Below are 16,147 nucleotides of genomic sequence, written 5' to 3'. Positions count from 1 at the left end.
AAGCACAAGCTGGAATCAAGATTGCTGGGAGAAATATCAATAACCTCAGATATGCAGATGACACCACCCTTATGGCAGAAAGTGAAGAGGAATTAAAAAGCCTCTTGATGAAAGTGAAAGTGGAGAGTGAAAAAGTTGGCTTAAAGCTCAACATTCAGAAAATTAAGATCATGGCATCTGGTCCCATCGCTTCATGGGAAATAGATGGGGAAACAGTAGAAACAGTGTCAGACTTTATTTTGGGGGGCTCCAAAATCACTGCAGATGGTGATTGCAGTCATGAAATTAAAAGATGCTTACTCCTTGGAAGGAAAGTTATGACCAACCTAGATAGCATATTCAAAAGCAGAGACATTACTTTGCCAACAAAGGTCTGTCTAGTCAAGGCTATGGTTTTTCCAGTGGTCATGTATGGATGTGAAAGTTGGACTGTGAAGAAAGCTGAGCACCGACGAATTGGAGAAGAATTGGTGTTGGAGAAGACTCTTGAGAGTCCCTTGGACTGCAAGGAGATCCAATCAGTCCATTCTAAAGGAGATCAGTCCTGGGTGTTCTTTGGAAGGGCTGATGCTGAAGTTGAAACTCCAGTACTTTGGCCACCTCATGCGAAGAGTTGACTCATTGGAAAAGACTCTGATGCTGGGAGGGATTGGGGGCAGGAGGAGAAGGGGACGACAGAGGATGAGATGGCTGGATGGCATCATCGACTCAATGCACATGAGTTTGAGTAAACTCTGGGAGTCTGTGAGGGACAGGGAGGCCTGGCGTGCTGCAATTCCTGGGATCGCAAAGAGTTGGACATGACTGAGTGACTGGACTGAACTGAACTGAACTGGATCTCTTTTCCAGAGCTTCCTAATGTTAACTGTTTTCTCAGTGAAAGGACTTAGTTGGACATACCTGAAATATATTTCCGAAATTGTCATTTTAAATGAACTGTTAGAAAAACAGAAAGAACTTAAAATCAGAGTACCTTTGAATTAAAACATTTTGAAGTTCATCTGATTCTTTATTCAAAACATTTTATTTCATATGCACTTTAGTGCCTAAACATGTGATATAACCAGTGACCACACAAAGATAAATCAGAAAGGTGGCATGCAAAAATATGAGACTGTGGTGGGACTCCCTCAGCTGAGTTAAGAACTTGTCATTCTTATTTATTAGAGTCCCATGAATAGTAGTTTCAGTACAAGGAAAGAGGAAGTCAAGTTTGTATGAAATCTCTGGGAAGGTATGTCCAAGAATTGAAATATATATAAGTCTACCGAAAGGTAATGAAAGAATGGTTCCTGATTCTTTCAAAAGTCAGCTGATAAGAAATATCCAGTCAGCCTTCCTTACTCTAAGAACAAATAAGGAATTGCCACTGCAGCAAAAACTTATAGAGGCGTGTCAATCAGTTCTACTTCTCAAAAAGGCCAGCCTAGGAAACTGTCTAATTCATGTTAAAAGACAGAATTGAAACTATGCTTCCTAATTTACCAAAAATAAAAAAATTCTCAATGAAATTTGTATAACTAGCACCAAGGAGCAAGTCTAACTTTCTGCTTCTGTTTTTCCTCTACAGTTACAATAAATTCAGGCTTTAGAAATCCTGCAAATTAGTATCCTTCCTCAAACACCGGAAAATGAACTGGCAGAGTAAAGCAATACATGGTCTTTTGGACATGGTAATTGAGCACTTTCTCCTCTCAAGTGTGTGTGGGTGTGATCAAAATGTTAGGTGCTTTAACATACATACACACACAAAAAAAATCAAACAGTATTAGAAATTAAAATTTTGATTGGAAACTATATTTTACTCACATCAGAAAGACTTTTTAAGAAGTAAATAAATATAAAAACCAACCAAAAGGAAGGTGGTATAACTATATTAACATCAGCAATCAGAAAACAAATATTCTTTTCAAGAACATATTATTTATAAAAATTGACCATGGATAAGGCTACAAAGTAAATCTCAACAAATAGTATCAGAAAACTAATGTCATACAGGTCATGTTATCTCATCAAAATGTTATTAAATTATAATTTATAAAAAATTACACAAAAACATAATTAGAAATTTAAATGCACTTCTAAACAATACATCTGTCAAGTAAGAAATCTTTTTAGCTAAGATGTAGAAATAAATAAAAACGTTGGGATTTGTCTTTCCCAGCAATGCAAGGATAATTTACCATTGGAAAACCTATAAATTCTCTTTTGTCATACTGACAAATTAAAGAATAAGAACTATAAGATTTAGAAACAAAATAACACATGCCTTTCTCAACAGATGCCTAAAAATCATACATTAAAATTAAATGCTCATACACACAGACATTCTTATCAAACAGTAATAGAAATTCTTTATCTGATATTTCAAGTTATCCAAACCTACCCCCCAAATAAAATTAAAATGTGAAAAATTAAAGGCATTTCCCTGGCAATTAGGAATAAGACAAGGATGCCTAATATTCTGCCCCTGCTGCTGCTGCTGCTGCTGCTGCTGCTATGTCGCTTCAGTCGTGTCCGACTCTGTGCGACCCCATAGATGGCAGCCCACCAGGCTCTGCTGCCCCTGGGATTCTCCAGGCAAGATATATTTAATAGTATTGGCTATTGCAGTGAAGTCAAGAAGAGTACATTGGAAAGACTGAAACAAAGCTATAATCATTTACATATTTTATGATTACCTTATACTAAAAATCTAAAATAATCTGCAACAAACTATAAAGAAGGTTTAGGGACTTCCCTGGTGGCCGAGTGATTAAGACTCCATACTGCCAATGCAGGGGGCTGAGGCCGAGGTCTCATTCTGGTCAGGGAATGATCTCACATGCTACAAGTAAGAGTTCCCATGCATGAGGAAGACCCCATGGGCCACAACCAAGACCTGGGGTAGCCAAATAAATAAATAAACAAAACAAATATTAAAAAAAGAAGGTTTAGCAAAATTGCAAAATACAAGATCAACACACAAAAACAATAATTTTGCTCTAATACACCAGCAGCAGTTAGAAAGTACAATTTTAAAAAAGAAATATGAAAGCAGTGAACCAAAGAAAGACAGAAAATTATGCCCCAAATTATAAAGCGTTATTGAAAGACATAAAAGAAAACTTTAAAAACAAGCAATATACTATATTTATGGATGGGAAGCATCAACATCAAAATGGTTTCAGTTCTTCCCAATTAAATAGTAACTGCAGTATAAACAAAAATTCCAATTGAGTTTTTCACAAGCAAGAGCAAAGGACCAAAGGTAGCCAAGATATTCCTTAGGAGGATGAAATAGATGAAAGGAAAACCTTCCTTACTAACTACTAAGAGTTTATTACAAGTTTAATTGAGACACCATGGCTTTGGCTTAGAGATAAGACAAAATGGCCGATGGAACAGATCAAGGAGCCCAGAGCAGAACTATATAGAAAGAGAAATTTGACATATGATGGCAAAACATCAATACATATGATGGTATTACAATCAGAGGGAAAAGCATATAATCTGCAATAAATAACGTTGGAGCAATTGGTTATCCATGAAGGAAAAAAGTGTTTAAATTAGATTTTATTTCAAATCATACACATATAAGTGGGTTAAAAAGTTAATATTATAACTAAGCATTTCAACATTTTTAGAAGAAAATACAGGGGATAAGCTTATAATCACCAATTAGGGAAGGATTTCTTAATTAAGACATAAAAAGCATAAGCCATTAAGGAAAAGACAAACACATTTAAAAACATAAACACAAAGACAAAAACAAACAAATTCTCTCTTCAACCAAAATGAATGCAAGTTACAGTCTGGGAGACATGTGTGACATATTTAACTTAACAAAATAGTGAGTATCTGGAACACAGAAAAATTAATTGATAAAAAAGAAGAAGCCCAATCAAAAAAAAAAAAAAAAGGACAAAGTACATTAACAGGCATTTCACAGAAAAGGAAACCTGTGAGGCCAAAAAACTTACAAAAAGATTCTCAACCTCACTAGGAATCAAGAAATGCAAATTACATTAACATTTCACATCCACCCAATTGGCAAACATTTTTAAAGTCTGAAAATACCAAGTGTCAGTAAAATGTGGAGCAACAGGAATTCTCTCATACTATTGATGGGAACTGGGTTCGATCCCTGGGTCGGGAAGATCCCCTGGAGAAGGAAATGGCAACCCACTCCAATATTCTTGCCTGGAGAATCCCATGGATGGAGGAGCCTGGTAGGCTACAGTCCATGGGGTCACAAAGAGTTGGACACGACTAAGCGACTTCACCTCACCTCACCTCATTGATGGGAACGTAAATTGGGAGAACCGACATATCCAGCATTTCCATTCCCAGGAACATAACCTGAAGAATCCCTTTGACAAGGACATATGTAAAAGGCTGCTTGTGTCAGAATTGTTTGTGATGGGGAGAACTGGAAATAACCAAAACTGTCTCAACAGGAGAATACCTAATTAATCATTGTGTATTCATACAATGAATCCTATATGCAGCAGTTAAAATAACTGAACAAAACTGCATGTATCAACATGGATAAATCTCAAAAAACAAAGTACTAAGGGAAAAAAAAGCAAGACTCAGGATATATACACTATGACACCATTTATAATAAGTTAAAATATACCTAACAGTACCACATGTTCTTCATGGGACTCTGTATAGGTGAAGGTATACAAATATTCATGGTGATGATATTGTACCAATTCTGGTATAGTGGATGCCTCTGATGAGACAGGAAAGGGACTGAGGTTAGGTAAAAACATATTCTAGAAGTTACTGAACCATCTCTGTAATATTTTATTTTAAAATAAAATCTGAAATAAATATGGCAGAACAATGGGAACACTGATGTTTATTGTATTAGTCTCTTTAATTTCCCATGTGATTGAAATGTTTTACTTAAAAAGCGAATAACTTTGAAATAAAACTTCAGAAAATAGTTTAATGACTGATAAAATTCCTAAGATTTCAATAAAACTTAACCATAAAATGTTAAAATTCTCATTGTTAAAATATTTCTATTTAAAGCAAATATGTGTCCATATTATCAATCAATAAATAAAAGCGCTATGTAGACATAAACTGATCACAGGATAAAAAAATACATAAATATACACACACATGTGGGTAGACTGGAAATGAGCACTAAAAAATTAACAAACTTGTAAGTGAGAAGAGTTTGGGATGATATTCCTTTTTAAGAAAAACTTAGTGAATGAAGTGTTGAATTAATATATTACATATGTAACTGAGAAATTTTTACTTCAGAAATAATATAGCAGGAGAGATTTAAATAGTGCTCTAGAAATGCACAGAAAAAGCAATCAACTCATTTTGGGCCTTACTCTGAATTCATCTCTTTCTGTTAAATGATCAGGTTAAACAAACAGGCACACGACAAAATGAATAGGTCAAATCACTATCGACACTTAAAATGAAAAAAAAAATCACTATCAACACCCAGTTTTCAAGGGCAACGGCAGTTAAGAACCCACTCAGCATGATACTTTACTATGCCTTTAATTAAGGTGGGGCTTTGAAAACTCAGTTGTTCCATTTGTTTCAAATCAATCAGATGAAATTCACCTTTTACGTGGCCTGAATCCTGATAGCTCAGCACACCTGATAGGTAATTTAATCATCTCTGATGTAGATGAACGCAAACTCAAATTAGCTACTGAAAGAGTTGGTCTTCTCTGAGATAGCTGTGCTTTTCCACTTTTATGCAAGAGCTGAGCTTCACCAACTGGCTAGCTGGAGGTGTTATTAAAAATTTAGTGAAAGAAACAAAGGTGTGCTCTGGTGTCTCTTGTTACCCTTTCTACTGTTACTCCCTCGGACAAAAGGCAGAGGGCCTGCTTCATGAATAATGTGACATGGAATATTCACAATCTATTTTTAATGGAGTCAAGTAATAACATTAAGAAGAGATATTCGCAATCTTCAAATTTCACACAGTAACAGACACAGTAATTTGTTTTGATTCTGAACTGAGGATATCAAGATATGTTTTTTCCCCCAAAAAAATGCATACTATTAACATCAAAATTAAATTCCACATTTATTGCATATAGGTTATAAAAATGGACCAAAATTCTAAAAGTCATAATGGGAGAGCAGTTAACTAGATTTCAATCAGTTCTACTTACCCCACAATGTAGCTTCTTTACTTTTCAAACCAAGTTAGAAATTAGCAACCAGTGTGCACAGTGAATCCTGTGAGAAGGTCATTCTGTGATCTTTATTCACTGGGAACCTTGTTTCCCAGGACACTAGAAAGAGGTTCCTAGATGCTGTAGCTGTTTACCCAACAGTTCTGGAAAATTATCTTAAACTGCCCTAGAGTGTACATGTTTCAATTTTGAATGAGTAAACTGACATGAAAAGATACAGTCTTGAAAACCAAGTAAGGATAGCGGAGCGCTGAGATTTGGAGAGATGAGAGAAAAGCATGGTCAAAGCCCCCTCCATACTCTCCAATCCAGAGAGAGTCCTAAGTGTTCTATTTGCTTCTTTGGCCCTCAAGCGATTTCTCTTCCCTTTCTGCTGGAGAGAGCAGAGCAGCCAGGATGAAGCAGGAGTTTATTTTCTCTGCTTATTCACTTACCACCTCAGCAAATATTGATTGATCTCCTACTATGTACCAGGCACTGTTCTAGGAGTTGAAGATTCAGCGCTGACCAAATATACAAAGCTCCACAGGACATTGTGTTCACTGCTGAATCCCCAGCACCTAGAAGAGTGCCAGGCACATACCAATATGGGTGAAATTGACTTGAACAGAAATGGACAATCTGCTGACAGTCACCACGGGCTGTGCACTACCTTGACCATGAATTAGAAAGAGTACAGGTAGTTGGGATTTAGGCCAGAAGCTCATTCTGGTTCTTTCTTTTCAAGGACTGATCTATGGCAGCAATTCCCATAGGTGGGACAGAGCCAGAAATAGCCTACATCCCAATTTTGCTGCCTCTCATCAGTCTTCAGATTCATAACTTGTTTTAGGAGAGGTAGCTAATCAGTCTCAGATACTTCTTTCCCTCCAGTCTCCAGAGAAGGAGTCAGGTTTGGACTGTGATGACAGAATCATATCTTCGTTATTATGGTGAACGAAATCAGTATCTGGAAGGTCAAACGATCTGTCCAAATCACCTGGTACGCTGGTGACAGGGTCGTGACTGACTCAATCTCTAGACCTAAAGTTCCTAATGTCTTTATTCATCAGGAAGCCTCCTAGATTGTTTAAAAAAAAAAATCCTGAAACTCTCAGAATAAAGAGCCCATAAACATGTAGGGAAGAACCCCTGGAGAAGGAAATGGCAACCCACTCCAGTATTCTTGCCGGAAAATCCCATGGACAGAGGAGCCTGGTGGGCTACGATCCATGGAGTTGCAAAGATGCAGACACAACTGAGCGACTGAGCACGTACATGTGGGATATCAGGGACTTGGCAAGGTAGAAGCTTACTTTTGTAACCCTAGCTTTCCTGTTAAGAAAGAAGGTGCTCAGGCACAGAATGAAAGAGAAAAAAAAACCACATGAAAACCAGAGCTATTGGATTTTGCTCTCTTTTGGATGTTGTCTTATCTGCTTTATATTTAACTCCAGTGTCCTTCAGTACCAACTCCCCATACAGACCAAAACAAAGGTCTTTCCCAAATTCCTTGGCTAAATGAAAAGCAATATATAAGAGTCTTAATACTTTATTAACTTAAAACATCACTCTAATAAATATGTATTAACAAACATAATACACTCCAGAAGATCTAAAAACATTTACATCGAAGTAAAAACACCACTATTTTTTCCTCTGTGGTACACATGGAGGGTTCAAGAGTTGAAGACAGAGCCTTCATTCCCACATGCCTGATAGCTTAGACATCTTAAAAATATCAGCTTAACAATAAAAAAACTTAATTTACACATGAATCTTTGAAGTATCTATTCAGCTATTTTTCGTTTATGTTTGATAAAATCCCAACGACCTGAAGGAAAGTTTCAAGATCCTGTTTTATCTTCTCAGAATTCCTTTGTGGGGAATAACAGACCCAGCTACTTGGAGATGCAGGCCAGGGACAGAGCCTGAGACTTTACTCTCTGGCTCCCCAGTACCCAGCATAGTGCCTGATACCATGGTAACTGGTGCTCAATAGACATTTGCTGAGTGAATGGAGGACAGCCTTGCCCAAAGGCATTACTACGTGCTTCCACTCTTCTGAAGAAGCCTCCGCAAGTCTCCTGGAGGGAGAACCTTGAGTCTCTTCTCACCAAGCCCTCTTTCCTTCTGCTTCTTTTTGGGCAGGCTCTACAGTGCATTTTTTGTCATTTCAAAAGTATGAAATTCCCTTCCCAAATCAGTTTCTGAACCAATTTTCAAATGCAAGAAACAATTCCTCCAAGCTTTATAGGCAGCACCCAACAAAAAGGGGTCAACAAACTCCCCAGAAGGAAAAAAATAACACTCATTCTTCATTCCAGATAAAAACATTAATATGTATCTATCTTGTAAGAGATGATTCCTCCTCTTCCACACAAGTATCTGGGGTCTGAAAGGAAGAGAAGGGAAGAAACCCAAGGGACTTTCTATCTGTGGAACAGGTCTGGGTATGGGAAGGACTATCAGGCCAAAGATTTTAGCTGGTTTCTTCTCCACTTGGAGTCTTCAGGTGTAGAGAAGCCTATTTGGCGAGTCCTCTGCCCAGGGAGTCATTCGGTTCCCCCTCCACGCTGAACTTTGAAAAGGTAACTTATCTCCTCTGGCAGTTCCAGGAAGGAAAGGGAAAAGGTATCACCCCAGAGAGATCTGCAGAAGTGGCTGGTGTGAAGTGGGGAGGCTGCCCTCCGTAGTGTTGTATGACTGTACATAGGAATGAGGCGCTCTGCTCACTTGAGCCCATGCTGCGTCTCCCGGTGCCGCCTGAGGTCCACCTTCCTCTGGAAGCCTTTTCCACACAGGTCGCACCCGAAGGGCTTGAAGCCTGTGTGCTTGCGGCTGTGGGTGATGAGGTTGGAGCTCTGGCTGAATGCTTTGCCACACACCTGGCACTTGTGGGGCTTCTCGCCTACAGGGATGGAAGGGAGGGGGCAAGCGTGAGTCCATGATAAAGCTAGCAGGGACTCACAGTGACCCACAGGATCTTGGCAGCAGCTGGCTACACCACAGTCTAAGGCCTTTGAGCAGTCTGGAGGGTGGTGAGTGTGGCAGTGCAAGGCTGAGGAAGCCATAGGTGCACCAGGTGGAAGGGAGACTTTCTGCATGGGGGTTCCCAGCTGGAGGCCTCAAACCGTTTCCTGCTAAACGGAAACAGTGCACAGGCCACGTGCCCTCCCCAGAATTGCAGCTGAATCCACCCTGGGAGGACACCCCCGACTTCAGAAGTAGAAAGCTCCCCACAGCAGATGTTCAGCACAAGGGCGGTAGGGGGGTGGGGTGCTGTCTTTCAAACCATGTGACTCTGTTCTAATGGAGAGGAAGTTTTCAAATCTGAATTGCCAAATCGGTGTTGGTCTGTGTGGACCAGTGAGGCTGCCTTCTTTCTTGCCCTTGGAGGACAACAGAATGTATCTGAAGGATGGGTATTTCTCGAAGTCTTATTTTAAAAAAATCCACATCTGGGTCACAAAGTATTTCTTAAGGCAGCTGATCCTTTTCTATCTTGATTTTACTCTTTTTATGAGGTTAATCACAGGATTCTTTATATACCAACAGCTCCGTCACCATAGATTAATAAATAACAGATAGAAAAGTGTTTCTTTTCCCCCCTTATCCATGTGCAGTTTAACATTTGGAAAAGCAGTATGCTGTTTTCAAATAGCCTCAGCATGGCATTATTGTCAGGTTTGGCCTTGGAAAAAATGCAAAATAGATGAAGCTTGTTTTTGAGGAACTCTCTGTTCCTCTTGCTATACCCCTTTCTATCTTTGTGCTTCAGATTTCCTTGATAAGGAACCACTCATCAAAACTTATCTATCCCTTTAGGGTCAAACAAATCTGAGAAACAAATTCTAGCTATAATGTAAATGTTTGATAAAGGCTTAATGTTTCACTCAGTCAAGATCCTAGTTGCATTTTGGTAAGCGTCTTGAATACCTTTACTCAAAAGCAGTGAGTTGCATGGAAATTTTAGGCAAGAGAACATGATTAAAGTAGGATATTTTTTCTGAGTTTTCTGATGGGTGCATCTACACTACCCAAGCATATTTAAAAACACCAATGGTGACTGTTTGGAACACACTGCAAATTAAGTCAGTATTCATATTCTGAAATAAAATTCTGGCTCTCATGTAAATATCTTGTTGATTATTAACGAGAGTGCTCCTGGCATTAAAACTGCCACCTACACAAAACCAAAAATTTAGAATCCAGGACTGGAAGCCAGAGCATTCCACAGCCTGATGATTTACTTCCAGTCTGAACTTTGGTAAATCATTCCATCTCCCTGAGTTTCATGATAGTAAGAGCAGCTCCTTCTGCTTTATGGGACAGCAGTAAGAATCAAATGAAGAGATAGATTTAAAAGCATTTGGTACATTATGAAACATTATAATAAGAATCATTATGACAAACTTGCTTATATTTTAAAAAGGGCAATAAGTGAATAGAGGAGTTCTATATCCACAAATCCTTTTGACTTTGAAAACAGAATATAATGAACAGTGGTAGAGAGCATAGACACTTGAGAGCAGACAGATCTGAATTTAAGTCCTGGATCCGCCACTTGCTACCAATATGACTCTGAGAAAGTACCTAACTCTTCTGTGCCTCACTTTATGCTTGTTCTTCTCTAAAATGGGGATAAGGAATAGTCTTCACCTCCCTGAGTTGTTGTGAGCATAAAATGAGATACTCCATTTTAAAAGTGCTTAGCTGAAAAAGCCTAGTAATATTTACCATTTTTTCCCTTGCTCAATCAGAATAAGCTGTCAGACTCCTAAAAATGCAGCCAAGAGGTCGCACATAAGACCCTTCCCCCTCAAAAAAGGCTGGGTGGTAGCCCTAGAGAAAATCTCAATCTCTAGGTAAACATTTAGAGCAATGCTCTGAAAGGACCCGGAACTTCATATTTCACCTAGAGCAGAAAGAAGTTGGAGCAGCTGCTAACGTAGAGGAAAAGATTCTTTGCAAGGATAGGAAACTTGCAGCTGACCTGCTGAATGGTTCTTCAGATATAACCCCAAATCAAAGACTCTGTGGAGAACCATGTATGTAAATGAATCTGAGAGAATCTGCCTCCTCAGTTTTCTTTAACACTCTGCAGTGATTAACTCCTTCTGGGAGGTCCCACCCACCACCACTCTCTGCAAGAATATCACAGAGGAGGTGAATTACCTTGGCCTCAGGGAGAAACACTTGGACCTCCACCACCCTCCCCCCATGTCCCACCCCTCACCAGGTGTTTCCTACAAGCCAAAGGCCTTCGCTCACCAGTGTGGATGAAGGTGTGTTTCTTCATGTCTGACTTCTGATGGAACCTCTTGCCGCAGTACTGACAAGGGTAGGGCCGGGTGTCTGAGTGGATGAGCAGATGTGTGGACAGCGTAGATGACCTCTTGAAGCTCTTGCCACAGATCTTACAGTCAAAGCTCCGTTCCTGCAGAGAGAAAGACGTGGCATTCCTATTGCAACCGTCTAGGCTGCCGTTCTCCTCACCACCAGCTGACCCTGAAATCCCCCAAACCAGGACTGTCCCCTCCTTCAGACTCTCCATCCACATAGGGTGATCCATTATCCTCTCTCTCCCAGTTTATTTCCAGCCTCCACCCTTCCTGCTCTTATCCTCTACCCCTTTAACATTTTTTCGACCCAAACACTTTTCAGCCACAACCTTCCACACCCCTTGGCAAAACCGTATCCCCACCCTGCTTTTTTGACACCCATTTACAAACACTTCTCCACCCTCCTCAACAGGAGGCTTAGACCTCAATCTCTTGAGATGCTCCTCCCCCATCCCATCCCCACCCAGTGTGGGTGTTGAGGAGACAGAATACTTCAGAGCAAGCGAGTTTGTAAATAAGCATTCTGCCGTCATACACTAGTGCACTTATTTGGTTATCTACCCTCTCAGCTAAAGCATAATCTCCGTGAGGGTATCCTATCAGGAAGCTGGTGTGTTATTGGATTCTCAAGGACCTAGTACCTGGAAGTTGAGCAACAAATATTTACAAATGAATAAATGAAAGAATAGCGGGACAAATACTGGATGCTCTAAATGAGCTGAGCTTCCTCCTTTTCAACCCGGAGAGGTCAAGGCAGGTTAAGTATCGGCCATTTGGTGAAAAGAAAGAGGCCAAGAAACAGAGCTAACAAATCTGACATACCACCTGCAAGAGTGCATACAAGCCTTCCTCAGACCCAAAGTAATGATCAAGATCACTTTCCTGAGTCTCACAAACAACGCGATACCGAACTCCAGGGCTGCCTCGAGGCCGGCAACCCCCGACATCTCTCTCCACGCCTACGTCTGAGCCAGGGGACGTGGCAGAGGGGACTGGGGGCAGTCGGGGTAAGTCCAAGGCGAAAGCTGCCCGGCGGAGAGCATCTGGTATCGCACAGAGAAGCAGGAGATCCCCGAACGCGAAAACCTGAGCAGGGCGGCGCGCGGCCGCTGGCGGCGCGCGGCCGTTCGCCCCGCGCTTACCTGCGAGTGCACGGCTTTGTGCTGCTCCAGGCTCACCGCGTGCCCGAAGGTCTTGCCGCAAATCTCGCACGCAAAGGGTCTTGTGCCGCTGTGGGACCTGCGCACGTGCACCTCGAGCCCGTGCGGTGTGGAGAACACCTGAGGCGGGTGGGGCCGGGGAGAGGGCCGCTGAGAGGGGCCGAGGGGCGCAGACGCCGGCCGGGCGCGGGCCGGGGGGCGCGGGCGCGGGGCCGGTCAAGCCAGGCGCGTGGGAGCCTCACCTTGCTGCACTTGATGCACTTGTAGGAGCCGCCGCCCAGCAGCAGGCGGGTGCACAGCAGCTCCGACTCCACCTTGACGCCCGTGCCTTTGTCGCCGAGCAGCCCGTGGCCGCGCTCCGGGTACAGTCCGCCGGTGGCCGGCCGCTCGTACAGTCCTGCCGCCGCGGGCCCGAAGTCGCCGAAGAGCCCCAGGCCCGCGCCGCCGGCAGTTCCACCTCCTGCGCTGCCTCCCCCGGGCGCCCCGGCCCCCGCGCCGCCCGCAGGTCGCTCCGGGCCGTACAGGGCCGCGGGATGGCCTGGCTCCGGGGCGCGCTCGCAGAAGAGGCCCAGGCCGGCGCCGCGCTCCAGGGCCGCGCACGGCCGGTAGCTCTGCACCAGGTGCCGCAGATCGGAACCCGCCAGGCCGCTCCACGAGTACGGCTTGAAGGGCAGGGGGAAGGGCTGAGCTTCGTCCAGCGACGGGCACACCGACTTCTCCGAGGCTGTGGAGGCACAAGAGGGTGTCCGGTCAGGTCAACCTGTCGGTATGTCTATGGAACTGCCAGGCACCCATCCCTGGGGCACCGGGGCGCCAGGCCTTGCCCTGGGTGCCAGGTTCGCCTCCAGGCTCAAACCCTGGCCACGTCTCTGGGACCTCCGAGAACCACTGGAGGCGGCAAGACAGCACACAGAAACTTAAAATGACATCGGGCGAGGACTTTCTGTGCCAGGACAGCCGAAGCGCAAGAAGTTAAGAGGGTCTTTTTAGACTGGACCGGCACATCTGGCGGCCGCGTAGAGAAGGGCGCGCCATGCTTTACAAACGTTCGGAGCGGAGCCGAGCTGTGCCGGAGGAGAAAGCGGCCACTGTTCCGGACCTGGACGAGCCTGCGGGCAGAGGGCCCAGCGCCGGCGCTCTCCCGGCCCCTACGTGTTCCCACTCCGTCCTTTTTCCTTCCTGGGATCTATAAGGAGGGAGGGAGACGAGGACCAATAAAATATGGCCCGACCTATCCGAGACATTTGTGTCTGGGGTTGGGGGAACGGGAAGGTGTAAACACTTCTCAACGTTATTAAATATCCAGTGTTGGCAGGTAGCGAAGAGGCAGCGGGAAGGGGGTCTGGGGCTTGATTTGTTTGCCAAAATACTCCCCGTTCCCATTCCTATCATAGTTTGACAGGGGGCAAAAAAGAAAACACGAATTTCTTAGAGAATAATTTAGAATTGAAGGTTTAGCCACCACCTGCAAGACGAACAACTTTCCGAATTAGCGGCCTTCTGCACCCCCACCCCTGCGAATTTTGCTAAAACCAGCTACCAATATACACTTTCCCCTAAGTGCACACGGATTTACAGATCTGTTCACAGACACTGCACTTCTGTGAACAGATCCAGCTTAGGCTAGCCACTTCAGTGAGAAGTGGCTTCTCACTTCGAGTTTCCGTCGGAGATTCCGGCGGCGCCCAGCCCTTGCGGGGCGGTGTCCAGCACAGCCAAGAAGGACCCTCCGGTGGCCTGTTCCCAGACGCCCTCGCTTAGCCACGTCCACACACTGAATGTGGGATGGGGTTGGGGGTATCTTTTAAAACTGGGAAATGAAATCTGGAAATAACCGGTCCTTAGCAGAATCCCAGTATTGCGCTCTCCATGCCCCTCCGCCGGAACCGGAGACTCGCCCCCACCCAACGTGCAAGTCACTCAGTTTGCGCGAAACTCGATTGCTGGCTGGAAATGAAACCAACAAGCACTGGTCCCCAACGCCAGGACAACCCGGCAGAACGAAAAATAAAATAGGCCCCCAATCTGCGCCTGCGAAGACCTAGCGAGGGACCGAGATTTTTGTCCGGCTTGGGGCCCCATCTCTGCCAGGCCCAACGCCGCGGAAACGAGCTTAATTTTTAAAGGCAACGACACTTCTTTTTTCACTGACTGCCCAGGTCTCTGTTTGAGACTCGGGGAGGGGTCTGTATTCTGGAATCCTGGCTCTTTGTAAACAATCATCTCTGGTCAGATAACGAAATGTCAACATTGCTGCCCAAAGAAACGACTCATTTATTTTCTTTCGCTCATCGGCTCCGTGCCAATGAATGTTAGGGATGAACAGCCCAGGTCCCGCCGCCTGGGATCCAAGCAGCCGACCCCCGCGAGCAGGCTAACGCTGGCCTAGAGAAGCCAGTGCCTCCCCTCGGGAACCAAAAACAAATCCCTCCTCTCGAAAAGATTCTCCGCCATCGATTTGGCACTTCTGTGCCCAAAGCCACGCGGGTTCATTGCTCAGTGCGGGGTCCCCGCCCCCGCCTCCGTCCCCGAGCCCCGGAGCCCCCAACAGGTCCCTACCTGGAGACACAGAAGGCGACGGAGGCCTCCAAAAATCTTCAAACTCCGAGCTCCGATCGCACACGCTGCCCTCACAGCTGCCAGGGGACGCGGAGGCTCTGTCGGGGGCTTCGGTCAGCTGAGACTCGGGGGACACACGGCCCCGGAGCTCCGCCTTCGCCCCGCCTGTGCTCGAGGTGCCGTCTGCGGAGAGGAGGCCGGATAGGGTCTCAGGTTGGGTCTGGTTGGGCCCGATGGTTCTGAAGTGCGTCCCCCCAGATGGTGGCACCTGGGCACTCTCAGCTCTCCCCAGACCTGGCCTGAACCCTCCCGGATCCAAGGGCGAGAGCAAGGAGGCCTTGGCAACCTAGGCGACGAGCCCGAAAGGAACCCAAACGGTGGGTAACAAAAAAAAGGCAGCAAATGGGTTTCAGAACCCTTCCCCCGGTTCCTGGGAGATGGCGTGGCGGGACTCAGAGTCTACGGCCCCGGGAGCAGTCCCTCCCGTCCCTCGCCCTCCCCGCACCTGCTCCGCCTGGCGCCAGGACATTCTCCAGGCGGAGGGAATAGTCAGGTCCCGGGGAGCGCGGCTGGTGGTAACTGTGAGCTTTTTTGCTCTTAACCAGGAACGAACGCGGCATGGTGGTCGGGCGCGCTCCCCGCTCCTCTCCAAGGGTCGCTGGAGCCGCCGTCAGCCCACCTTCACCCGAGTTCGTCAGCCCCAGCCAGGCGGAGACCTGCGAGAGAACAGGGTGGAAACGCGCGGGTCAGCACGCTCCGGGGCCCCGGGACTGGGCAGCGGAGCAGAGAGAGCGTTCGGGCAGGGAGGAGGGAGGAGGGAGGAAGGCCCCCGGGAGGAGGGGCTTGGCCCCGCTGCGCCGCGCTCACCAGGTGGCACTCGGACAGGTGGCGCGAGCCCGCCGCTGCTGCCACCGTAGCTCAACCCGTCTCCGGG

General features: G+C 45.1%; 1 protein-coding gene across 1 annotated transcript; it reads right to left on the bottom strand.

Annotated features, from left to right (window-relative positions):
* Window positions 1–8,881: 8,881 nt before the first annotated feature.
* GFI1 (growth factor independent 1 transcriptional repressor) lies at window positions 8,882–15,833 on the bottom strand. The gene is made up of 6 exons (XM_052637876.1): window positions 15,719–15,833; window positions 15,214–15,396; window positions 12,897–13,378; window positions 12,637–12,774; window positions 11,424–11,589; window positions 8,882–9,060 (listed from the first exon to the last, which is right to left on the bottom strand). The coding sequence occupies exons 1-6, from the start codon at window positions 15,831–15,833 to the stop codon at window positions 8,882–8,884; spliced, it is 1,263 nt and encodes a 420-aa protein (XP_052493836.1).
* Window positions 15,834–16,147: the final 314 nt, after the last annotated feature.

This window comes from Budorcas taxicolor, chromosome 3 (assembly GCF_023091745.1).
Source record: "Budorcas taxicolor isolate Tak-1 chromosome 3, Takin1.1, whole genome shotgun sequence".
Classification (NCBI taxonomy): Eukaryota; Metazoa; Chordata; class Mammalia; order Artiodactyla; family Bovidae; genus Budorcas; species Budorcas taxicolor.
Note: the sequence above shows the minus strand (reverse complement) of the source record. Positions and strands in the feature narration are given on the sequence as shown.

What these genes read in the sequence shown, in the direction of transcription:
- GFI1 (XM_052637876.1), bottom strand. Translation starts at nt 15,833, where the DNA reads ATGCCGCGTTCGTTCCTGGTTAAGAGCAAAAAAGCTCACAGTTACCAC. An exon ending in CCTGGCGCCAGGCGGAGCAG is followed by an intron (nt 15,397 to 15,718) that starts GTGCGGGGAGGG and finishes TCCTCTCCGCAG; the next exon opens with ACGGCACCTCGAGCACAGGC. An exon ending in AGTGCATCAAGTGCAGCAAG is followed by an intron (nt 12,775 to 12,896) that starts GTGAGGCTCCCA and finishes CACCCGCCTCAG; the next exon opens with GTGTTCTCCACACCGCACGG.